Source organism: Anabrus simplex, chromosome 1, assembly GCF_040414725.1.
Source record: "Anabrus simplex isolate iqAnaSimp1 chromosome 1, ASM4041472v1, whole genome shotgun sequence".
NCBI lineage: Eukaryota > Metazoa > Arthropoda > Insecta > Orthoptera > Tettigoniidae > Anabrus > Anabrus simplex.
In genome coordinates this window covers 283,264,721-283,292,180 of record NC_090265.1, presented here as the reverse complement: position 1 = coordinate 283,292,180, position 27,460 = coordinate 283,264,721, and the positions used below count along the sequence as shown (strand labels likewise).

General features: G+C 41.9%; 1 protein-coding gene across 1 annotated transcript in view; it reads right to left on the bottom strand.

The window, feature by feature from the left end:
* Nucleotides 1-1,417: 1,417 nt before the first annotated feature.
* Nucleotides 1,418-27,460, bottom strand: part of LOC136865079 (LIM/homeobox protein Lhx9-like) — a 197,055-nt gene continuing 171,012 nt past the window's right edge. Inside the window, exons 3-4 of the mRNA XM_067142385.2 lie at nt 9,348-9,586; nt 1,418-1,672 (exon numbers count right to left, since the gene is read on the bottom strand). Coding sequence (XP_066998486.2) covers nt 1,418-1,672; nt 9,348-9,586 — 494 coding nt within the window. The remainder of the gene's footprint in view (nt 1,673-9,347; nt 9,587-27,460) is intronic.

Here is a 27,460-nt window from a genome sequence, read left to right as displayed (position 1 = left end):
CCCGCTTGGTTTAAATACATTTACAATGAAGGCATACTGAAGTCAAAAAGAGTTGTATACTAGCTTGACTCTTGTTGACATGTATACTGAACTTTACGAATACAAAACAGACAGCACTTAAAATAAAAATGTTCACAATAACTGTTGGAATTAACGCTAAAAACAACGTTGATTATTATTATTATTATTATTATTATTATTATTATTATCGCAAAACGTGGAATCATATTAACTGTGTTATCCGAAGTGACCAACTATAATTTTTTCTTGTGGGTGATATGTTTCAGATTCTTTCTCGCAATAATTTGTTAAGTTCTTTAGAATCTTTACATTAATTAGAATACATAGATAGTTTCAATTATAAATGATTGATCTTTCTGGGCATAATATGGTTAAAATAACAGCTACATTAATTTCTTGTATCGTTCTGTTATTGGTGTACCTGTTGTAGAAAGATAGATGGAGAATTAAAATGAAAACCTACACCCAGTTTTCCAGTCTTGGAACGGGTCAGGGATGGAATGAATGAACCATATACAGGCTATTATTACAATGGGGTCGCCACTCCTAAAGTGATTTATTAATGAGTGATAAATGCTATGAAATGAAGATGGAGAGTGTTGCTGGAATTAAAGATGACAGGGAAATCGGATTACCCGGAGAAAAACTGTCCCGCCTCCGCGTTGTCCAGCACAAATCTCACATGGAGTGACCGGGATTTGAACCACGGTATGCAGCGGTGAGAGGCCGAAGTGCTTCCGTCTCAGCCACGGAGGCTCTACATAGAGAATATCCACTAGAAATAAATTGATGTGGATGTGAAGAAATATGTAAAAAAAAAAAATCAGCAATGTAGGTCCAAAGTTATCAACTATGATGTTTTAAACATCGGATATGTTACAGTAATTATTTCGTCAAAACGAAAATACCTTATTTACAGAACAAATCAGAATATAGCAATATTTTAACTTAAAATCTAGTCTGTTCCCGTGATAATGAGTGACATTTTCTGCAGTACTGATTTGGTCTGAAAAACATCCATCCGTTTACAGGAACGATTCACCACAAAACTCAGAAGTGATTTTTCTCTCACGGAGCATGTCTTACGTTTTGTAGAATTATGACAAATTCTACACACCTGTTGTGTCCGTAAATTGGACTTCAGACAGTTTCCATGCTTGTAAAATAAAGGTTTGCAATGGAAGGTAGGAAATTTTCGATCGTGAAGTTTTTGCAGGTTGCTGGAGCATCCTCGGATGCCGGTAGTGTTGTAACTAGGGGTATTTCGAAGACGTTGGAAAAATAACCATTACTGCTCTACGGATGTTTCGTGGCTCTGTACTTCGTGTATTTGATAGCGGGAGGCCGCAGCACTGCTCCAAGACCGAGGTTATCCGTCAATCGTACGGTTGCAGTTCTAGTAGAGGTCGGCGAAGCTGAGTGTCTGCGTCGTTTGAGGGTGATGGTGGTGCGCGTGATGAAGTTCCTCAGGTGTTGGAGGAGGTGGCAGGCTGTTACTGTCACCCATGATGACGGAGGCCGACCCGACCGAGGGAGGTCCTCCACTGCTCGTCGTGCTGCCTTGACCGGGAACCGAACCCGGTGTCTGCTGGCCGCTCTCCTGCCTCATCAGATTACGGCGCCACTTCGCTCGCGCATTCTGGAACCAAACCTGCAAAGTACACCACCAAGTAGCAGATTGTGCTTTACAAAAGAAAAAAGAAAAAACAAAAAAACACATATAAGAATTACGGTGTAAAACACATGATGAGATTCGAGCCATAATTTAAGAAGAGAGAGAGACATTATATCCAGATAAAATAGGTCACAAGAAAACAATTACAATATGATGATTGTATTTCCAATCCTTATGTCGTTTTTCTGCGGGGTTGGATATGAAGTGACATGAATCTTCGTAGCGAAATTTTACGACTGCATGGCCTTCTTGACATCAATCTCACCAATGGAGTTAATGTGACGAAATGAATGACGTGATACATGATAGTATGAAGGGAGAGGGTGAAACCCGGTGTCGGCACGTAACCTACTCTTTTAGTCACGCAATCTAGTGATTAGAAATTGTATACCACCAGCTCTCCTACTCTGAGAGCCAGCGTTCTGATGGTGAAAGCTTTTTCGATGAACGCGACTCAAACCGACTAACCACGGTGCCTGTAGTCTTGATGCCTTAACGATCATGGCCATCAGGCAAATTAGTTTACAATATGGTGATGACAAGTAAGATAATAATCAACACCTATTAGTTTTAATATGGCGAAACGTAAACTGCAAGGAAGGTGAGCTGCATGTACTATTTTATCGCATACTAGCCTTCCCGCCATTCTTAAATCTCTAGCAGTACCATGAATCGAACGCGGGCCTTCGAGGACGGAAGCTAATAGCACTAGCCGTTTCGCTACGGAGACGGACTTGAATACGATCGGACCTTCGTATGATGAAGATCGATATAACGATATATCCACACTAAGACACATTTTTGTACAGTCCTAGCCGTGTCTTAACTCTTAAGCCTGGAGGTGCGGTCTTTGTCACCATGGCGGAGAAGGAAATTAGCCCTCTTTTCTCACTTACCTCTCTTAGGTTTGCTCATTACCGAACCTTCCTGGATTAGTCATATGTCACCTATATTTGTTCATCTTGTAGCCGTTAGTATCAATATGGCCTTGATAAAAGCAGTTGCCTTTTGGAGCACTCTGAGTGACTGCATGCCCGTGGTTTGTAGCCGGAAACAGTCCACTTCCGTACTGTAACAGTTAATGCTATTTACTTTGCTAACCGTGAAAAACGGTAAATGTTGTTCATTACAGTGGTGAAGCAATTTCAGAAACACCCTAAGTTGGGCCCTGTGAATGGCAGCAGGTATGGCTAATGACCCAAGGATGGGATATTCTATGAATATATAGAAACGTGAAGTACACAACCTTTAAAAATAGCCAGTATTCCAAGTTAATTTATAGTACTACTGCCGGCTGTACAAACAGTCCCAAGAATGATATGAAGCAATGTTGGGGGACAGGCTGCAGAGAACATCACTAACCAAACTCTGGATAAAATAAATGATATTGTCTCCAAGGTAAGATCATGACTAAACTACCTGGGCCTAAACATGCAGCTGTGAGATACTATAACATACGTAAGAAGGGGGTAAGAAATCAAGAATTCACATATTATCAAAGCTCTAGTCCGGCGCGTAGGTGGAAAAGAGAAGAAACAGCAGAAATCGCATATGAAGTAGCCCAATATAATTTTTAAACAACAAAAACAACAGCAGCAACAGAAAACGAGTAGTGAGGCATGTCATGAACAGTGGTTTGCCAGTGCCCCTTACTCTTGACTACTTCACTGCAATATTTGGGCACGAAAATGCTTTGACTCCTGTAGATTGCAATGTCTAAGCAAGCGCAGATGTACGAAATTCAGCTCAAATATCAGAAGAAGATTTAAACGAGTCCTTAGCCCGTACCCTGTCTTGACACAGCTTGCGGACCAGATCGAGTTGCAGCAAGGATTTTGAAACATCTGAAAGCATGGAAGTTTATTGCGTTGCTCGTGATTGCAAGGTTAAGATTTGAAATTGCAGTGTGATTCCAAATTCCACTTTGATATCTTTTACCGCCCGTTCTACATGAACACTGAAATGGAGAGGAGACAAAGTGCAGCTTTGTCTCACTCTTTCCTGGATTGATGACTTTTCATAGCGTTCGATTTTTATCACTGCAGACTGATTATTAATTAGAATAAAACTGTTATGCTCCACGAGACATGCCCTTCACTCTCAGTAAAAAGCAAAAAGGTGAACGTATGTTTCAATGCACATTTCTGTTGACTATGACTGTTTGTGCTTCTCTTAGAGGCCAGTAGTATTACTCTTGGTCGCAACTTTAACAGGCAAAGACGAAGGCTGTAAATGTGTTGATAGTGATACATGGCGGAAAGCCACGGAGAACTACAGCCGTAAAAATCTCCCGAGGGCATGCAGCTCTCTCTGTGTGAAGGACTGGTGTGATGATGATGGTTCATCACAAATAAAGTATTCAGGAGGTAAAATAGTCGGTTTTAATGTTCCACAAACATGACAGCATTTGTTCGCATAAATGAGATATAGCGGACTGGAATAAATAAGTTTGAATTTTTCTGCGCATTTTCAGGAAGCTCCTTCTTCACCGGTACCCAAAGTACAAGAATGTTCATTGAATTTGACAAAATGTCCGATCACATTTCAGTTCAGCCAATTAATTTTTCTTCTTGCAGGCTGAACAAACTATCTAAACTACTTGAGAACTCCACGAAAGGATCGCAGATACGGCCGTACATATCAAGAGATAACGAAGGGAGGTACTAGTCACGTTTTTTCACAGGTGTGCCAGAGGTCGGAAATCACTAGTACAATATCTTCATGCTTGTTTGTTTGAATATGGAACTGAGATAACTGGAGACACATTTCAACAGTGCTTGGTGTCGCGGAATCCCGGTTGTTAAGTATCTGGAGACTAAAGCTTCGTAATTAAGTAGGTACCTTAGAACATTTCCTTTGGTGTTCTCTATTGCCTTTCTAGCTGTCGATGTAAATTTTACACAACTTTACAGCCAATCTTCAAGACCTGATACTTCTTTCTTCCTATTCCTCTACCGTTTTTCCGCCCTTGTTGGGTCACGGGTGCGAACTGTGTCGCACGTGGGGATTTGGCCCTGTTTTAAGACCGGATGTCCTTCCTAACACCGACCTCATAAGTAATCACTATTGCGTGTTTCTTTTTTCTTTTTTTGCAAGTTGCTTTACGTCGCACCGACACAGTTAGGTCTTATGGCGATGATGGGACAGGAAATGGCTAGGAATGGGAAGGAAGTGACCGTGGCCATAATTAAGGTACAGCCCCAGCATTTGCCTGGTGTGAAAATGGGAAACCACGGAAAACCATCTTCAGGGCTGCCGACAGTGGGGTTCGAACCCACTATCTCTCGAATACTGGATACTGGCCGCACTTAAGCGACTGCAGCTATCCAGCTCGGTATTGCGTGTTTCTGTGGTGGTTGGCAGTGAGGTGTGTTGTCTGAATACGAAAAGGAGAGTTTTGGGACAAACGCAAACACCCAGTCTCCGAGCCAGAAGAATTAATCAGGTGCGGTTAAAATTCTCGACCTACTGTAGTCGGGACACGAACCCGGGACCCTTTGAACCGAAGGCCTCAACGCAAAGGAGTCAGACTTTAAGACCTGATACTAATTTGTATTATTGTTGGATTGGAATCTTGCAGTGAGACTTGACTTCCTTCATGGACAAGTGCGGACTGCAAGCCGTATCACTCTGTTAATTAATGCACAATACTCTGATAAATAAGCAAGGTTCGTCAAGAGAGATGTGAAAAACAAGATGGTTGGCTTCATTGTTTCTCCTGTTCGGTACGCGTGACATTCTTTTAATTACTGCATATGGTCACTTTATGACTCTCTTCTCCCATAAAGCACTCCCACCAAGTAGTAGGTTGCTTCCATTATGCATGGAGTGCGGCCGACACCTCGCCTAGCACGGCAAAGATCACTGGTGATGGACGAGTTGGCCTCTGGCTATATGACTAGCACCCGTCAAAACGGCCGCTTTAAGGGCGATTTACGACCAGTTAGGTGGGAGTGAGTGATACGTAGTGTCAGCACGTTACAGCGATTAGTAACAGCTGGCCATGGAACGTCTGCGTGAGCGAAAAGCAAATAATACTTTACCATACTAACTATGATGATTAGATTTTTTCCTGCATATTTGTTTGTTTATTTGTTTTTTTTTTAGCTTGTCTGTCATTTATTGTTTGGCACATAGATTGATCATTTGCTTTTAATCTTGGTATTTATTTTGTTTGTTTACTTTTTTCATTGATTGATTGATTGATTTACTATATATTTCGGTATTATGTGTGTATGTACGTATGTATGTATGTACGTATGTATGTATGTATGTATCTATGTATGTATGTATTGATTGATTGATTGATTGATTGATTGATTGATTGATTGATTGATTGATTGATTGATTGTCTGCGACGTCCATATTCATTATGTGATTCTTTGGATATCTTTGATCATCAAGCCTGTGATTTTCTCAATTAGTTAACAGCTCGCCTTCTGAGCACAAGATTGCAGGATAGAATCCTGGCATAATTTGTCAATGCAAAACTCTTTCATCAAAAGGATGTGCATTAATTTCAACACTTTCCGAAAGTGATTTGGATACCTACTTCACGTAAAAAGGCAGCCCCGTGTAGATTGACAAGAAAGATGAGTTTAAGATATCTTGATGAATGAAGATTGAAACGCATGAAAATGATTTTTTCACCTGAGAATACACTTTTCCTGTCAGCTGGTGGATAGATCCGGAGTAGTTTACAAGACGAGTAGGTTATATTTTGCTTCATTGGGGCTTTCAGGAAAGGATTTTCCTTCACCGCAGCAATTACTCTTTTTACGGGACTTCATAGTACAAGTAATTGGGTGACTTCAGAGTGAGAGATGGAGTCATGCCGTGCCGAATTGAACCAAATAACAGCAAAAGAAAGGATCATTAATTATGTTTCTAGAAAAACTAAACTTGTAGCTTATATCACCCAGATGTCCTGCTAGACGCCTGAAAGTATTGGAGTTCCATATCGCCAATATGATTACTTCATTTTTCTTGATTGACAACCAAGTCATCACGGACCATCAGTACGACATTTAAATAAATAAATAAATAAATAAATAAATAAATAAATAAATAAATAAATAAATAAATAAATAAATAAATAAATAAAATAAAAGTCCGCCTCTCTGGTGTAGTGGTTAGCATGTTTAGCTGCCACCCCCGGAGGCCGAGGTTCGATTCCTGACTCTGCCACGAAATTTGACAAGTTGTACGAGGGCTGCAAAGGGGTCCACTCAGCCTCGGAAGGTCAACTGAGTAGAGGGGTTTCGATTCCGTCCTCAGCCATCCTCGAAGTGGTTTTCCGTGGTTTCCCACATCCCCAGGTACCTAACTTAAGGCCACGGCCGCCTCCTTCCCTCTTCCTTATCTATCCTTTACAATATTTCCATGCCCCCAAAAGGCCCCTGTTCAGCATAGCAGGCGAGGCTGGCTGGGCGATGTACTGGTTCTCCTTCCAAGTTGTATCCCCCGACCCAAAGTCTTACGCTCGAGGACACTGCCCTTGAGGCGGAAGAGGTGAGATCCCTCGCTGAGCTCGAGGGAAAAACCAACCCTGGAGGGTAAACGAATTAAGAAAGAAAGAAAGAAAGAAAGAAAGAAAGAAAGAGATATGCACGCCACCAAACGAACTGTAGAGTGGGGTTGAGTGGCTCTGACGGTTGAGGCAATGTGAACGGGGTTTCAAAATTCCGCCATTCATGTACATATCTGGAAACATTCCAAGGAAACTTTACTGACTTTACTGACGATTGCCGCAGTTTGTATTCGGATTCAAACTTCGTTTATGGAAAATTTGCACCTGCAATATCTTGTTCTGGAGCGACAATAAACGCTCTTGGCTTCGACTGAAGTGTCTTCCACATGACTGTTTGTAGTTTTTCATTTCCACACCTGGTAAATGCTAGGCTGTTCCTTAAATTAGACTACGGATGCTGCCTTCCTTCATTACTGCATCATCACCGAAACCTGTCTCTGTTAAAGCAGGGTTAAGATTCTAAACGTCATACTAAATTCACCTCCAAACAATTATATTTACACAAGCATATACCTTTCAGCTGGCCCCGTGGTGTAGGGGCAGCATGGCTGTTTCTTAACTGAAGGCGGCGTGTTCGATTTCCAGCTACGCCTGGGAATTTTTACCTGAATCTGAGGGCTGGTTCGGCGTCCAGTCAGCCTATGTTATTGCAATTGAGGATCTATCTGACGGTAGGATAGCAGCCCCTGTCTAGAACATCGAGAATAAGGGTCGAGAGGATTCGTTATGGCAACCACATGACGCGTCGTAATCTGCAGGTCTTCGCGCTAAGCAGCGATCGCTTGGTAGGACAATGCTCTTCGGGGCTGTTGGTAAATACATTTCAGCAATTGAGACAGCAGTTCTGGCACTCAAAACCACACACGACTGATGAGCAACATGTCCCAAGCCCGTAACCTGAATTAAGAACTATATCAGCCTGTATAGTGCGAATTTCTAGTGCTTAATTAAGGTACAGCCCAAGCATTTGCCTGGTATGAAAATGGGAAACCACGGAAAGCCATTTTCTGGGCTGTCGACAGTGAGATTCGAACCCACTATCTCCGGAATGCAATCTCACAGCCGCGTGCCCCTAACCGCACGGCCAACTCGCTCGGTTACTGTTCTTTAGTATGTAGCCTACTGTATAGGCTACTGCTCCCCGTACCTATTATGGGCGTTGCCTGTGATACTTTTAATATCTTTAAAATGACTTATTCGCTGGTAGTCTATTTTTCACAATAACTTGAGACGATGAGAGGATTTATAGCCATATTAATGGGGCATTGGATGAATGGATGACTTAATGGTGGTTGGTGGAGGTGATGGTGGTGATTACTCTGGTAAGGGGAAGTAATAATATTATTGTCATTTACATCCCACTAAATAATTTTCTATGGTTTTTGGAGAAGCCCAGTTCCCCGGAATTTACTCCCGCAGGATTCTTTTACATGCCAGTAAATCTACGCACATGAGGCTGACTTGTTTGAGCACCTTCAAATACAACCGGACTGAAGCAGGATCGAACCTGCCAATTTGGAGTCAGAAGGTCAGCGCCTCAACCGTCTGAGCCACTCAGCCCGGCAAGTGTAAAGGGAAGTACAACTAGGCAACCATTCTCTCATCAGGAAGAAAAAAAAGGGAGGAATTAGCCCCACCCTTCGAAGAATGAAGGTGTCGGCAAAGGAAACGCAAGGGCCACAAAGGGCGTGAAAATAAGTTAACCTAGACCTCTCAGATCTATTAGACTACTTGCAGAATCGGAAGAGAGGGTGGCCGGGCAGAAAAGGTGAAATTGAGGCGCTTAGCACAACTAGAAGCAATGTCAGACTCAGTTAGGGACGCTGCGTACGGCAAACAGGTACGTAGGTGGAGCAACATTCAGTAATCTGACTCTTTAGTGGCGCGTAGCCTCCGGAGAGGCCTGGTGCACGTCTTTCGAGTTGATGCCTTATGATGAACATGCTTACAATTTAGCCATGGAACCGGACAGCTAACTGATGATGATTAGGAACGCTATTTACCTGTCAAATAATATAAATTATAGATGGAAGGATGGATGAACGGATGGACGGATTCCCTGGGAGCTTATTATGAAGCAATGAATGATAGTTTAATTATCAATAAAATTCGAAAACCTACCTGCAAAACTCTTTTAGACAGCCCCGTCTTTTGAGCGAGCTGTTTTAAGTCTTTGGCGTCAGGATTCTGATTGATAGCGAAGTAAGACTTCATGGTGCGCAGCTGATGGTGCTTGAAAGAGGTACGCATACGCTTGGTGCGTTGCTGTTGCTGCTGGCCCGGGTTTCCTGGAGATCCAACAGAGCCGTCATACGGTATGGAGTCCATGGACGATGACAGATCTCCGGGATGCAGCATCTCTGAGAACACAAGAGATGTTCACTTCAGCCTTTCCATTTTCGTGTGAACATTTTTTAATATGGTACTTAACTCCTGAATCGTATAACAGAACAAATAAGCACACTGTAAAAGGGTAGTGATACATAGCAATAGCTATAACGTCCTTTGATTCATGTATCTCCTGGAAACGTGAATCTGAACCTACTCCTTGTGTAGATTAGCTAGATAAAATTAATGTCGTTGATTTCCCAGTTAAATAAATAATAATAAATGAGTAGCTAATCATATAAGAAACAAGTGAATATTCAAATACTGAACTTAAGTTCAATGCCATGCCAAACATAATAGTGGCGTTTACAACATGGCAAAACGCAAAATATCTTTGTCAAAAGAAACCCTTTTCCTCCACAATATTCCTTTCTTTTTCTGTTTTCTGTTCCCTTAGTTTCTTCATATATTTCATTGATATCGTGCTCATAGCAACGGAAATCCTAATTATAGGGACGTCACTTTGCACTTAACAACTCCTCCGTATATTGAAGGGGATTCGAACCGCGGCAGACACGCCGGAGTGACTTTTGCTTCAATAAAACAGAAAATGAGGTTTTTAGTAAAAGGAAAGAACCTTGCGATTTTATGTGACTGTTAATATTTTGATCATAGCAATGGGACTTTACCTAGAATCTGAACCATAGACATGTGAGTCTCATTTCAAAGATTCCACGTGCACGGGCTGGGATTCGAACCTCGACTGCCTTGGTGAGGGGCCAGTAACAATTCAGTTCGGCTATCATCCCCGAAGCTGAGAAGTTTTGTAGTCGTACGTGGGTAATGGTCTTTGTACTACTCTACACTTGACTCATTTTTACGGTAAAGATGAATTCCTTAAATCCTTATAAATTCATAATTAGACAAGATAATGATATAATTTTGTTATGCAGTAACGTGCCTTTATTTCATGAGGCACTTCGGAATGAAGTGCTGTCTAAAAGAACATTTACCGAGATAAGAATTATTGGAGTCCGCCTCTGTGGTCTAGTGGTTAGCGTGATTAGCTCCCGGCTCTGCCACGGAATTTGAAAAGTGGTACGAGGGCTGGAACGGGGTCCACTCAGCCTCGGGAGGTCAAATGATTAGAGGAGGGTTCGATTCCCACCTCAGCAATCCTCGAAATGGTTTTCCGTGGTTTTCCACTTCTCCTCCAGGCAAATGCCGGGATAGTACCTAACATAAGGCCACGGCCATTTCCTTCCCTTTCCCTTACATATCCCTCCCAATCTTCCCATCCTCCACAAGGTCCGTGTTCAGCATACCAGGTGAGGCCGCCTGGGCAAGTTACTGGTCCTCCTCCCAGTTGTATCCCCCGACCTCAAAGTCTCACACTCCAGGACACCGCCCTTAAGGCGATACAGGTGGGATCCCTCGCTGAGTCCGAGGCAAAAACCAACCCTGGATGGTAAACGGATTAAGAAAGAATGAAATAATTATTGGAGACTGCCGTCTTTGCATACTATAGCTCGTGGACGTTTTCAGCTCTGGACCTAGCATTGCCATTGGTTTATTTGAAACGAGTGGTGTGTAGAAATCTTGGTCCCAGCATTAGAATGGATCAACTGAACATCGAAGATATTTGTAGAGCCAAACGTCCAATTTTACACAAGAGTTTTGACGAAAATGAAGTTGATTTAGTTGCAAGTCCGCTTCTGTGGTGTAATAGTTAGCGTGATTAGCTGCCATCCGCGGAGGCCCGGGCTCGATTCCCGGCTCTGCCACGACATTTGAAAAGTGGTATGAGGGCTGAAATGGGATCCACTCAGCCACGGGAGGTCAACTCAATAGAGGTGGGTTCAATTACCACCTCAACCATCCTCGAAGTAGTTTTTCGTGGTTTCCCACTTCTCCTCCAGGCAAATACCAGGATGTTACCTAACTTAAGGCCACGGCTGTTTCCTTCCTTCTTCCTTGTCTATCCCTTCCAATCTTCCCATCCCCGCCCCCACAAGGCCCCCATTCAGCATAGCACGTGAGACCGCCTGGGCGATGTACTCGTCCTCCTCCCCAGTTTTATCCCCGACCGAAAGTCTGGCGCTCTAGGACCCTGCCCTTGAGGTGGTAGAAGTGGGATCCGTCGCTGAGTCCGAGGGAAAAACCAACCCTGGAGGGTAAACAGATTAAGAAAGAAAAAAAAGAAAGATTTAGTTGCAGTCCATGCAGAAAAGTGCAGCGCAGCTTATTTCAAAAGGTAAAATGCCTAGATTTGATTTATCGGCTGCTGCATACAACAGGATTTATGGCAATATTTGTGCAGGCTTCTTTAGAAAATGTTCTCTTGTTTCTCCTTGTACCAGGAATGTCGTTCCTCATGTCGTCAGAATTGGTGAAACGTCAGTTGTTAATGCCTATAAGCCAGCGGGCATCAAGTGGCCTGAACATGAAATGCACACTCACCTGACAACATAACCTGGAAAACTCAACCATCAACATGTATGTGGAAATACAGATCGAACGGTGAGAATAGAAATGCCTTGGTTAATTTGTCTGAAGCTGATAATTTCGTTGCCGTCTCAAAGACAGTCATCATCACCACTATATCCTATAAAGAATGATGATAGAGCTGATCATTTCATTGACCACCGCTATGCCAGGCTCTATGGCTAAATTGCCGGCGTTCTGGTTTTTGGTCCAGGGGGTCCCGGTTTCGATCCTCGGTAGGCTCGGGAATTTCAGCCATAATTGGTTAATTCCGGTGGCACGGGGCTGGGTATATGTGTCGTCGTCATCATCATTTCATCCTCATCACGATCTGGTCACCTACGGGCGTCAGAACAAAAGATCTGCATATGGTGAGTCGAACTTATCCTCAGACACTCACGGCACTGAAAGTCATGCGCCATTTCAATAGAGAAATGAATTTAAATGTCTAACATTGCATTCGTCATCGCAAGTCTCCTGGTCGCATCTTTCGACTCCCAGATAACTGCTTAATTATTTATTAATACTAAACTAAACTCGTGTCCTCATCCCGAGGTGGTGCAGCTCTTTTCAGGCACACCCCCAATGGAGGTGAGCTGCATGTACCATTCCAACCATATACCAGCCCTCCTGTCATCCTTAAATTCCTGGCGGTACCGGGAATCGAACCCGGACCCCGAGCACGGCAGCTAATAACACTAACAGTTACGCTACGGAGGCGGAATTTATTAATAGTGATACAGTGTTTTGACTGTGATCTCGCGAGTTACTTATTCTAACGTTTACAAGTTTTTTTGAAACGTACTGTATTGAAAAATACATAAATAATAAATGCTTTATGTACATTTATGCAAATTTTTTACCGATAAAGGCGTACCTCCATATAACCTACCGCACCAGACTAGAATCATTTGTGCATGATAATTTATTTGGCTGTAATGCTTCATCTTCCCTCTGTGGGTGCGGGCGGTAAAGTAACACCCACAGTATCCTCTGCCTGTCGTAAGAGGTGACTAAAAGGGGCCCGAGCGGCTCTTAACTTGGGAGCATGGGTTGGTTACCACCGAGCCTTTAGCTGAGTCCTGGCACTGCTTCCAGTTACTTGTGCCAGGCTCCTACTTTCATCTATGCTATTCGACCTCCCATGGTCAACTATTGTTCATTTCAGGCCCCGAAGGTATTAGGTCACGAGGCCTAGAGAGTCTTTCACTTTCACGCCCTTCGTGGCCCTTGTCTTTTTTGGCCCGTAACCTTCATTTTTCGAAGTGGCGGCTCCCTTACATTCACTCTGATTAATGTTAATAGACCGGGCGAGTTAGCCGTGCGTTTAGGGGCGCGCAGCTGTGACCTTGCATCCGGGAGATGGTGGATTCGAATCCCACTGTCGGCATCCCTGAAGATGGTTTTTCGTTGTTTCCCATTTTCACACCAGGCAAATGCTGGGGATGTAAGGCCACGGCCGCTTCCTTCCAGCTCCTAGCCTTTTCCTATCCCATCGTCGCCATAAGACCTATCTGTGTCGGTGCGACGTAGAGCCATTAGCAAAAAAAAAATGTTAATAGAGGATAGTTGCCTAGTTTTACTTTCCCTTAAAACAATAATCACCACCACCACTTAAGTTACCGCTTAATCTCATGTTACTACGCAGGAATATTCAAGTTCTTTGTCGTTTTCGAACGAAATCATATTTTGCTGCAAACTTAAAAAAGTCGTTCATTTAGAACATGGCCGACTCCATTTGTTCCGTCATTTCAAATAACAGTCTGTCACCTGTCCAAATTAACGAGGTGCACCGCGCCTGACGTAAGTACGTATTGCTTCATCAAATTCTCCCGGTGTATATTTCAGCTGTATTGAGGATATTTCATGATGGACCTCAGATATACTTGTTTTTAGCGAATGAACATGTTAATTCACTGTAATACGTATGAGCTCACGCACAGCATATTTCAATATATTTTAATTGATTTTATTTTGTTTATTCACAGAATTATATGTTTCATGAGCAGGAATGACAATTAAATTAGCCTGCTTGAGTTATCGTCGGGATCAAGCATTTCAAAGCCTTGAGCATCAATATTAATAAATTATCCATTATCCAAATTGTAAATAAATTGTAATTAGGCCTAAATAACTTGTTCAGTTATAATATACTACACATTTCTCAACTGATATTCAATACAGGGGCTACCTGACCGAGGAGATAAAAGTGTGCTCCGTTCACTCGAAAAGCCTTGGGTTCGATTCCATATCAGGAAGTCGAAATGCTTTAAACGATTCCAAGCTGTCATAACTACTCAATTAGTAACGTTCTTCTTTGTTTTCGTGTTCCGCATAAACTGATATTGCGCATTTTTTATAAATCCATCTCCCTTTCCCATTTAGCTGCTGTTACAGTGAACATGCTCGACTTTATTTATGTCCAATGGTATGAGACATTTACTGTAAGTTATTATTATTATTATTATTATTATTATTATTATTATTATTATTATTATTATTATTGAAATTGTAATTCGTTCTTTGTTGTATGTTAATTTCCTCGTACGAAGCAAAATGTTAATTTATATTGTGTATTATAATAGTTATTTTTATATACAGCAGGATAGCATAGTACCGTAGTAATTTGTTTCAGACTTTTTTTTTTTCATTTATTCAGTATGTTATATATTTTTATGTTAATTATGTATTTCACTGGTTAAGTGTAAGACAGGGACACGTGTCCCTAACTCTGCCAGTTAAAATAAATCATATCTATCTATCTATCTATCTATCTATCTATCTATCTATCTATCTATCTATCCCCAAACGGATAAAACTCACTACAAGCCCATCAATCCGTCGTGACTCATACCTTCCCGCCTCGACCTCCTCCTGCAGAGTGGCATGCAACATACGCAAAACGTTACAAATATTGATGTGCTTGCAGAGGAATTACCTATCAAACGTTGGAAACAGTAACACCTTTAAATTTGTATTTAATAGTATTGTGTTACTGGATAAAAACCCTTGTCCGTTTTTCTACGAGGTCGGGTAGGATAAAAACTATGTAGTTCAATTTAGAAGTTAGTACCAGTATCTCGGTTATAAGTAGTCCCACTGCAAGGGGGGGGGGGACATATAACTTCAATAACCCATTAATATAATTTAAGAATTTGGAAACAGATAACAGAATGTCGATTACCTGATCTAGAGATATTTGAGATGAACGTTCTTATTGTATCTCTCTGCATTCCTGGATAGATGATGGAGATTGTGGTTGTGATTGTTGTTTTAAGGGGCAGAACTGTAGCATCATCAGCGCCACCTAATAAAGTGGGATGAATCTCACCTTTCGATTAATAATGGTATCTTTTAATGCAAGAGAAGAGGCAAGGAAGGTGTGGAAAGGAAAGATTCCTAGGTCTCAAGCTTATATAACAGTATCTTGCTTGAAAGAAAACATGTGATGATCAAGGGAGATCGGATATGAAACGTGAAACAGAGGACCCTAGCACAAGTAACTGGAAGGAATATCAGACTAAGTTAGAGTTCGAGACAGAGAGATCAACAAGATTAGTAAAAGCTGGATTCATTTGCTGATGGTTTAACGTCCCGCTAACTGTTGTATTTTGGAGACGATGTATCAGAAAAAGACTAGGAGTGGGAAAGAAGCAGCCATGGCCTTAATTAAAGTGCATCTCCAGCATTTTCCTGGTGTGAAAGTGGGAAACCATTACCATCATCATCATCGACAACTCCTTGTGGGCCCTGGCCTTCTTCAAAAGTTTCCGCCATTCCTTTCTATTTAGAAGCCGGCTCTTCTTAAATAGGTGAGTCCGACTAAGTCATTACCAGATTTCTCAACAAGATGTTTCCCGGGTTGAGTCTTCAGCCCAACGCCAACCCCCAGCAGTCCTGGAGGACCGATGTTTTCTGTTGGAGTTGTCTCCCGTACCTGGTGAGTACTCATTTTAAAGCGCCGAGAACTTGCTTTTCTGCGCTTGCATGACAGTTGTCTGTGTAGATGTTTCACAGGGACCATGGCGTGGACATAGTAGGAATAAATGACATTTCCTGGATTTTGATAGCACACTTCCACCAGCAAGAAGTGCATTCAAAGCACCACATACTACTACATGGACCCCCAAAAGTGCAAAACCAAGAAAAACAATTCTCATTGCTGCTGATGATGGGTTTCTAACTCATCACCTCCCGCCTTTTCTTGGAGACGACCCGATTCGCAACAGCATGGCTCATGGCACCGTTGGACAAACTGTGAGTGGAACATAGCATGAATAACAGTATTCAGCGTACATCATTATTATAACATGGGGGTTTATAAATATAAGTTATGAGGTCACTCTGATCGTCCTATTTAGTGGTTTACAAATGTGTAATATTTGAGTCATCCACCCATGATTAGGAGACTTCTCTTGACTTACGTGACAAACCTGCTCCGACTGAATCAGAAAGGCCTGATGTATAGGGAACTGAGGGTAGCAGTAAGAACAGATCGCTGCGATGGCCTACCTGATCGTGTTCCATACAAGGCTGTGAGACGGATCCATTATTTTGGTGTCCAGGAGAGAACGTTTGCGACTCGCCTTGCATACGCTGGTTGGGTATATATTAACTGTAAACACCACAGCTGGACACAACACAACCTTACAAGAGTAGTGAAGAGGTCTGTTTACATGCATTAAATACAGTAATGTGGGAGAGTTCATTCGTGTTTTGAAAGCAAAGCAACGAAATTGACAGTTCTCCTAACATTATTTATGGAAGATGGTGGTGATCGCTGCATTATGCGACGGCAATGAAATTATCAGCTATATTATCATTAGAGATAGGACAAAATAGGCACGCCGAAGGGTACTAAAATTCTTGAGAATAAGCAAAGAAATCTTTTTACATATGTAAAGTTCACAAATGAGAAATGTAAATGAAATTCAGTAAGCTAAGTAGTGTAAAACCTTTTATTTATAACGTGCAAATTTTCAGCACAATATCAAGATTTTTCTGTAGCCTACTGATGATTTACGGCATTGTGGTAAGGGCTCAGTAAATATGGTTGAGGTAACCTTGAACATGCTACCAAATCAATTGTTTAAATCATGCTATATTTAATTACAATAGGGAAAGACACAGGTGCTGAATACTTCTTTCTATGAGAGGAATTACAGACCAACGACACCAAACTGTCCCTTCGAATAGTAACAGTGCTTTTAAGAACAAGGCAATCCCACTTTTACAGAAAGGGTCTTTCTTCTTCTTTCTTAATCTGTTTATCCTCCAGGTTTGTTTTTCACCTCTGGTTCAGTGAGGTATCCCACCTCTACCGCCTCAAGGGCAGTGTCCTGGAGTGTGAGACATTGGGTCGGGGATACAACTGGGGAGGATGACCAGTACCTCGACAGGCGGTCTCACCTGCTATGCTGATCAGGGGCCTTGTGGGAGGATGGGAAGATGGGAAAGGATAGACAAGGAAGAGGGAAGGAAACAGCCGTGGCCTTAAGTTAGGTACCATCCCGGCATTTGCCTGCAGGAAAAGTAGGAAACCACGGAAAACCACTTCGAGGATAGCTGAGGAGGGAATCGAACCCCCCTCTACTCAGTTGGCCTCCCGAGGCTGAGTGGACCCCGTTCCTGCCACATTTCAAATTTCCTTTCAGTGCCGGGAATCGAACCCGGACCTCCGGGGGTGGCAGCTAATCACACTAACCACTATACCACAGAGGCGGACTACAGAAAGGGCAAGTCGCGTAATTTAAAAACCAAAAAGAACATTTTCAGCTATTTTCAACACATTGCAATGTCAATCTCGTTTTGTTATACACAGCCCAAAGGTTCCGGAAAAAAACTTACGTTTAATGGTTTGTATGATATTTTGCTAAAATAAAACAGGCATTTTGCCTAACATTTGGTCTCTATTTATCATTATTTGTAGGAGAGAGTGTTCGTGATCGCTGCCTTATGGGACAACAATGAAATCATCAGTTTTCTTATCATCATTTACAGGATATATAGTGGTGATGACGGCTGTCTTATGGGACGACATTGATCTCTTATCATTCTTTATAGGGGATGGTGGGGATGATAGCTGCTTTTAAGAAACAAACAAAATAAATTTTCACCCTTCTTACTGTTAATCTGAACATGATGGTTGTGATTGTTGCTTTAAGGGACAAACAGCGTTATAATCCCCTGAGCCAGGGGCTGGTAGAGTGCACCCACGGTATCCCCTGCCTTTCGTAAGAGGCGACCGAAAGGGGGGATGTTCCGGGCCTCTCAGCTTGTGAGAGTGGCTTGGTGAGCACTGGGTCTCTAGTTGCGTCTGGCATTGCTTCCACTTTCTCCTTCTCCTATTGAAACTCTCCCGGTCAACTCTTGTACTTCTCAGACCCCGATCGTATTAGGATCACGAGGTCTTGTGTCATTTTTTTCATTTTCACGCCCTGTGAGGATCTTCACTTTCAGTAGATGCCCTTATTATCGGAAAGAGTTGGATCTCTTCTATTTTTTGTTTGACCAGAGTTAAGAGCGGATTATCGCTTAGTTGTACTCCCTCTTAAAATAATAATCACCACCACACCACCACTATCACCAACCTTCTTAACACTTGCCGAGGATGAAAGAGGAGAGAGAAAGACGTTTCGAAGAGAACAATAACTGATTAGGGGATAAGATATATAAGATGTGAAGTCTAGTACAAGTAAATCGATGCAATGTCAGGCTTAGAATGGGCTGCTGTATCACATTCTTTACTCGGTGACTAGATGTCTCAGGCATCAGCCCGAGGGTAGGGCTGGGGAGACAAAGTCACGTCCCAATGGTTTGGATATCATGAAAACTAGAGGTCCAGTGGCCATGGTCTGACATCACAACACTTACATTGTTTGTTTACTTGTGATAACACACTTTATTTTACCGCATTGCTATATTCCTGTTTCGTACGTAGTACTGTACACGGGGTCGGCTCCTTAGCTGAAAGATCAGTGCCGAGACGTTCGGTTCTCGAGCGGATTGTGAATTTTAATTATATCTGGCTAATTCCTTTGACCTGGAGAATTCGTGTTTGTATTTTTCCCAAGGCACTCATGTTCATAGACACATGCGATAACACAATCGCACTATCAACTACCGCAGAAACATACGTAGTGTATGCATTCCTTCACATAGGGTTTTGCATCAGGAAGGGCATCCGAATGTATAACAGGGACAAGTCCACAAGTGCGACACAGTTCGCACCTTCGACCCCACCATGGTGTGGGGAAATGCGGCAGAAGAAGAAGGTCACGACCAGTAAACCAGACACCAGTCCAGTTCTACAGGTGTACTATTCGCACTGAACTGATTAGGATAAGCATAAAAACCTCACGTAAACTCAGCGATTATCTTCATTATCCGAAAAGCACGGATCTGTTGGAGAAGTATCGGGTTTTATTTGGCCTGTGGGTGAGATACAGCCAGTTCAAATGTAAATGTACAGGTATCAAGGATTCTGTTCATAGCTGTGAATTATGTGTGTAAAACGTACTGGTTCAATATTTCTCATGGGTCTCCACCTTTTTCTCTTTTGAAATAGGCTACTCAGTATTATAGTTGCCTACATTCGTGGAAAAGATTAAAAAAGAAACCAAATCTTGGACTGGTAATTACGTTTGTTGAACGGGGGTTCATTGTTGGACCGAGCGAGTTGGCCATGCAGTTAAGGGCGCAGTCGGATGATAGTGGGTTAGAACCCCACTGTCGGCAGCCCTGAAGATGGTTCTTCGTGGCTTCCCATTTTCACACCAGGCAAATGCTGTGACTGTACCTTAATTAAGACCACGGTTGCTTCCTCCCCACTCCTAGCCCTTTCCTACCCCATCGTCGCCACATGAGCTAGTCTATCTGTGTCGGTGCGACGTAAAACCAATTGCAAGTTCATTGTTGGATGCAATGGTAGACGGTCGGTTGTAATAGTTAATGCCTATTCAAAGTTGGTTAATTTTGTGTGTGTGTGATCCATTTAGGACCTAGTGCATTAAGTTATTGAGACATTTCTATTATTTTCGTTAACTTGAAATTAAGATACTTTTAACTACAGTTCAGAATTGTAATGCAGTTATTTTATTTGATACGGTAGTATCCTTCTTGCATTCTGTACTGTTCGTAATTCTTGTTTATTCCTTTCTATATTTTGTAATTAACGGCACTTTAAATTTCTGTTAGCGCGTAGCAGGATAAAATAATAATATAACACGCCCAAGTAGTATTGTAGTGTAATTATTTTATAAGTCAGTATATTCTTTACTTTATTGTAGTGAGATCCTTGAGTAATATCCTAGACAATATTGCTTTATTATTTTATTCTTGCTGATTTTACATTTTTCCGTAAAGAGTAAAAAATGGCTTAAAAAAAATTATAGGTGTAGGGACTTCGGGTGGGAGCGGGCATTAAGGAGTATGAGGGAGGTGTTGGAGAGTTTTAGGGAGATAATAAGGATTCTCACTAAGGACAGAAAGGAAGGTAGGCCTCCCTCAACAATGTACAGGATAAGGTAGGCGTACAAGAGGGAGGGGAAGGAAAGCGGACATATGTAGAAGACAGGTGGGCTAATATTTAAAGGGAAGGAAACTGAGGGCAAAGGGCAGGATTCAGGGTAGGTATCGGTGAGAAATCGGTATGAGCCACTTCAAGTAGACCAGCAGACGGAAAGTGAGGAACAAGGAACTGTTGTAGAGAAGGGGAGAAGTAGAAAGAAAGGAGAAGGTAGGAAAGGGAAATCTAGAATAGAGGATAAGAAAAAAAAAGGTGGAACAGGGACATGGGAGGGAGAAAAGGGAGGAAGAAGTAGGTTTTGCAGCCGTCAGGAAAGATAAGGTAGACGAGGAGGGGAGGAGATCAAATGAAATGGGTGGAGTTGAGGCTCTGGTCATAGGGGAATTCATTGCTGGGCATGTGGAAAAGTGTATGGAAGAAAGGAAACCAGGCTAGAGTATTATCCAGATATTAGGTTAAGGCAGATGTTGAGGAAAGTAAAAAGGAGGAGGTTTAGGAGAAGGTGGTAGTTTTAATCGTTGGTACCAACAATGTAAGGCAAGCAGGTATAGGTACCAACATAGTTGGGGATGTATGGGATCTGTACGGCAGAAATGTAAAGCAGAAGAGATTGTTATCAGTGGGATACCGTGTAGGAAGGATGCTGACCGGAAGGTGATCGGGGATTTAAATGCGATTATGGAGTAGGTGTGTAGGAAGCTGGGAGTGAGATTTGTAGATCCATTTGGGTGGGTAGGAGATAGGAATCTGCGCTCAGATCGAATTCACTTGAACTACAGTGGCACGTATAACGAGGTTTGTTTAGAAGGGTTACTTCGAGATACATTCAGGGAGCAGTGGTGAGAGTACAGGGAGATGGTATTCAAGTAAGGATGGTATAAAGATGCTGGTGACTTGGGAGAAAGGAGACAAGTCACTCGACTACGAGGCGTGTTCCGAGCTGTCAGTGGAGAGATAGCTTGGAATGACATTAGTAGACAAGGAAGTTTGAGTGGTGTTCTTAAAAGTAGAAAAGATCAGAATATGTGGATAGAGCTGGATATCAAGAGGACATACTGGGGCAAATATTCGTTTATAGGAAGAGGAGTTAGGAACTGAAATAACTTGCCAAGGGATATATTCAATTAATTTACACATTCTTTGAGCTTATTAAAGAAAAGGCGACTGGCCTAAATGCAGATGATTTATTTATTTATTTATTTATGTATGTATGTATGTATGTATGTATGTATTTATTTATTTATTTATTTATTTATTTATTTATTTATTTATTTATTTATTTATTTATTTATTTATCCCTTAAACCAACCATCATAAGTCAGTCTCCTGAAGAACGATCAAACTTAAGCCTCCCTTATTGCCATATGGTCACTATGCACATACAGTATATGGCTCAATAAAATAAAGATCTAAATTATTGGTTAGTTGTTTATGAGGTTCTAGAAAGCAAGTTAATTAGCTAAAGACACTTACCTGTAAGTGACTGCTGCCTACTGTACTGTATACATGTTTGGTTGTTAGTTAGTTAGTTGGTTTGTTTGTTTATTTGTTTGTGAGTTCTCAGCCTGAAGGCTAGTTTGATCACCAGAAGATCTCCCATCGGCTGTCACAGCTTAGGCGTCAGTTAAACGTAGTACCAGGGATACGTGGAGTGAGGTAGTTTCTCGCTGGTTTCCTCTCAAATCCAGAAGTTATTGTTAAATATCACTCCGTTAAAACCATTGAAATACGTACACTAGCCGACTCTATGACCAACAACAAAGTGGGTACGGACAAGAACTTGTGGAGTTTCATGTAATTTATACTACTCTTTGCTTTAAAAGCACATTTCGTAAGATCTAGGAAATTAAACAATGGAGGACATGAATACCCATCACGGAGCCTTGTGAAGGTTCATGTAATTTCAAAGTACTCGTTGCTTTTAACAACAGTTTAGCTGTGTTTAATAAAGCACATCTCTTGATATCTTAGAAGTTAAACAAAAGAGGGTATGAACATTCACCACCGGGACTTGTTGTCTGATAGTTTTAGGACAGGTCCTACCTCACGTCCGGCTGCCTATTATTCTCATCCTCCTCCTGGATTTAACATTCTCCCTGATTATAAAAAAAAATGGCGTATGGCTTTTAGTGCCGGGAGTGTCCGAGGACATGTTCGGCTCGCCAGGTGCAGGTCTTTCGATTTGACACCCGTAGGTGACCTGCGCGTCGTGATGAGGATGAAATGATGATGAAGACGACACATACACCCAGCCCCATTGCCAGTGAAATTAACCAATGCTGGTTAAAATTCCCGACCCTGCCGGGAATCGAACCCGGGACCCCTGTGACCAAAGGCCAGCACGCTAACCATTTAGCCATGGAGCCGGACTCCCTGATTATTACGGACTATGACATTTGCGCCATCAGCTTCGTGTAGGCCTACTTGTGAATGATATAATAATGTTATTGGTTTTACGACCCTCATACTATTTTGACCGGTTTTGGAGACACTAGGTGTTGGGATTTTGTACCGTAAGGGTTCCTTGTGTGCGTATCTGAGCACCTTCAATTACCATCGGACTGAGCCAGGATCGAACCCAGGAGCTTGGGGTCAGAAGGTCAGCGCTTTACTCAGCCCAGCAACGTGTTATTTAACGGGGTTTACGATACTGCAAATCAATATCTCGATTCATCACTATGGTTAGAACACATTTACCATGACATTAAGATGTCGTGAGAGCACATGCCCGACGATAAATAACATTCACAATATTTTGCTGAGTGTGCTGGGGTTTGAACCTTGGACCTCCGGAACGTGCGACTTCGCAGCTCTACTGTGCAGGATAAATGGCTTTAAAATGCGGTATTTTTTTCTAAGATAATGGCTCATTCTTCCAATCCAATTCAAGTTGGGTGGAGCTCCATATAATTTTACAGTCCACTTCGTTAATGCTTGAACATACGCAGTTGAAATCCGATGACTCGATCACCAGAACGCTGACCATTCGGCCATAGAGTCAGCTTTCGTAAAATGAGCTCTTCTACTTGACTGACGGGGAAGCGGAAAGCAATTGTCCATCCTACTGAAAAATAAAATACGCCTGAAGAAACTTGGTCAGTGATCTCATGACTTAACTGGGGACACCAAGGTTCGTTTAGGTTATAAGCATAATTGAAAAATAGTAATTTAGAGATAAAACTGCGAAATGTGTCCTGTACATCGACTGGGTGGAATAATGGTGAAGATATGGTATAAACATAAAGCTTTGGAACCAAGGAGTGGCGCCTACCTGCTTACCCTTCCTCCTTACCAACTCCGTTAATGAGAGGGGTCACGCAGCTTCATTCTGCTTGAAAAGTTCACTCCTTACAAATCCCACACTCTCGCTGTTATAGATTTAACTGGCGTTTCTTTCATCGTCAGTTTTCTAAGTTTACTCGCATGTAAAATCAGGCTCAATGTAGGACTTGCCAGGAGACTTAAGACAGGAAGCTCTTCCTGTTGCCACACACTGGTCTTAGTGAAAATACAGACTGAAGTCACCCGAATTGAAAATAATAATAATAATAATAATAATAATAATAATAATAATAATAATAATAATAATAATAATAATAATAATAATAATAATAATAATAATAATAATAATAAACTACGCCTCTGTGGTGTAGTGGTTAGTGTGATTAGCTGCCACCCCCGGAGGCCCGGGTTCGATTCCCGGCTCTGCCACGAAATTTGAAAAGTAGTACAAGGCCTGGAATGGGGTCCACTCAGACTCGGGAGGTCAAGTGAGTAGAGAGGGTTTCGATTCCCACCTCACCCACGCTCGAAATGATTTTCCGTGGTTTCCCACTTCTCCTCCAGGCGAAATCATACCTAATTTAAGGTTACGGCTGCTTTTTTCCCTCTTCCTTGTCCATCCCTTTCGATCTTCCCATCCCCCCCACAAAGCTCCTGTTCAGCATAGCAGGTAAGGCCGCCTGGCGAGGTACTGGTCCTCCTCTCCAGTTGTATTCACTGACCCGAAGTCTCGCGCTCCAGGACACTGCCCTTGAGGCGGTAGAGGTGAGATTTCTCATTTATTCCGAGGGAAAAATCAACCCTGGAGGGTAAACGGATTAAGAAAGAAAGAAAAGAAAAGAAAAGAAAGAAAGAAAGAAAGAAAGAAAGAAAGAAAGAAAGAAAGAAAGAATAATAATTTTGCATGACTATTTTACTACCAGAGGCAGCTCCTGCAAAGCTGAGTGGTGGTGGTGGTGATTATTGTTTTAAGAGAAAGTACAACCAGGCAACCGTCATCTATGTAACATCTATCAGAAAAAAAAAATGGAGGGGATCTGGTATTTCAAAAAATGAAGGAATCGGCCAAATACAAGGGCCACGAAGGGCGTGGAAATGAAAAGTCCCTAGGCCTCGAATACTCTAATACAGTCGGGGTCGGAAAAGAACATAAGTTGACCAAGGGAGGTCGGATAGTTTAGATGAAAGCGTGGAGTCTGGCGCAATTGCAAAGCTGACCTCCCAATGAGAGGGAGCAACGACTGCCTCAGGAAGGGGAGGAAACTGTAGTGTGTAATCGTAAGAATGTTACTACTTGAACATGCGCAGGTGACAAACTGATGACTCGGCCGAGAATCCCATGACTCGATCACTAAAACGCTGACCATTCAGTCATGGAGTCAGACGATTTGATTGCTATTTGACATTATCAGAACTGTTTTAGGATTTACGATATGGTTATTGGATAGTGTTGAATGATGTCTTTTCGTCACAGAATAGTTTTGAATTCTCTAAATAAAGTATCCATGATAACCTCAAACAATTTTTTGACTAAATTTTACCAATTTCACCGATGAATAGCAGGTGGCTTTTAGTACCGTTTATACAGTGTCAACAGTGGCACTATGTTTCCTCGACACACGTGATATTGTTGAGAAAACGAACTTTATTAACTTGAGTTTGGGATCAGTTCACGTGGGGAACTAAAGAAGAAACTAGAGATTGGAAAGAAAATAATTCAGTCATAAACATTTCCTGAATTATTTTCCCACAGAATAGAGATATCAAACCCGTTCATTTAACGTCATATAAAAGTTAGTAGTAAAGTAGTAATCGTATGGCCTCAGCTATGGAGTTGCAGACGTTATGGCCTGAACTTTCCGATTGTGCTGCTATCTAGCAACGAAAGCAGAATTCTGCTGAACGGATAAGTTACTGAGGTTGACTTAATTTTGTTGGGTGATACAGAGTACGTGACCAGAGGTGTTTAACGTGCCAGCAACAGTGCCGTGGAGTATCAGGATCTTTAATCGCCTTTCAAAAATCAACAACCTCAGCCGGAATCGAGCCCGCGAACTTGTGGTCATTAAGAGGACCCTTTACTACTGACCTACTGAAAGGTATGGCTGAGTTGAAACATATGAGTTTGATTGATTGTCTACCGTGTCTTGAGCCATACGTCATCAAACAGTCGCTCGAGGCAGCCCGTTCTACTTGTTAACCGCTCGACGGCTGTCTGCCCAGAGGACAAGAGCAACGTACTCACAGTGGCTGTCTGTTAACTGACCTCACGAAAAGAATGTCAATAAAAACAATGAATTATTGATGTAATAATAGTAATAAGAAAAATATGGGGAAATCCACTGTGTTCAGAAATTCCAGCGCCTGGGAGAAAGTCTCACCCCAAATGGAAATAAGGTATAAATATCAGGGTGGGAAAGATGGAAATGGATTTCAGACTGTCATGGAACTTATAAAACCAAATCCATATCCATCCAAGCAAAATTAAAACATTATTGCATGGTAGAGCATAGTGTCTATACGCGGCGGAAACCATGACGAGAGAAACGGACTCAGTTATTGAAAAAAAGGGAAAGAAGATATCTTAGGAAAATCTTAGGTACAAAGAAGTCACTCGATTCACAACCCACGTTCCGATTGACGCCGAATAGAGATTTTTATGAAATGGTTTAGAAGATAACAAGTTCTATGAGGAAAAAGAGACTATCATTTCATGGGCACACTGAGAAAACGAATCCGAGGAGACTGGCACACAGGATAGTTAGTCTACAAGAAAAGTGGAAGGCACAACCTTAATGGCTTGTGGAGGTCCTTAAGGACTTGGAAGAAGTGGGAATCCAGCAGGTTATACAGATATACTGGAAAGAACAACCTTTAGGAAGAAAATTTCGGGAATGAGGGATGCACCGAAGAAACTCGTCAAGTCACGTAAGATCTTGGTTGAGGAGCGACAAAGTAGGAGTCAAAGGAACATCTGGAAGGAGAAGAGCAAACAAAAGGGAATGTTTGAGAGCTATAAGATTCGGTGGATTGTGTAAACGTGGTCATAGATGACCGTAACGAATATGATAATAATAATAATAATAATAATAATTATAATAATAATAATAATAATAATAATAATAATAATAATAATTTCTAATGTGAAATTCATGGGATAATTGTCTCAGTCATTTAAAATTAAGACGGGTGGGCGACAGGATGATGGATTATCGCCACTACTATTCAACTGTGTCCTGGAAAAGACTGTGAGTATTTGGAATTTCGAACTTGGAAATCAAGGGATAACCCCGATCTGTTTAGGAAGAAAATCGGGAGGAATCAAAGTTAACTGCTTCGCTTTCGTTGATGATTTTTGTGATACTTTCAGAAAACCTAGAGGAAGCGGCCATGCAGATCAACCTCCTAGAAAGATCGCTAGCAAGACGAGACTTAGGATGTCGAAAGAGAAGACCAAGTTCATGATGAATGACAAACATGAACCACAATTCCTTGAAACAGAGATTGGACGGATTCACAGGGTTAAAAAGTTCAAAACCGGGTGATTTGGCCGTGCGGTCAGGGGCACGCGGCTGTGAGCTTGTATCCGGGAGATAGTGGGTTCGAATCCCAC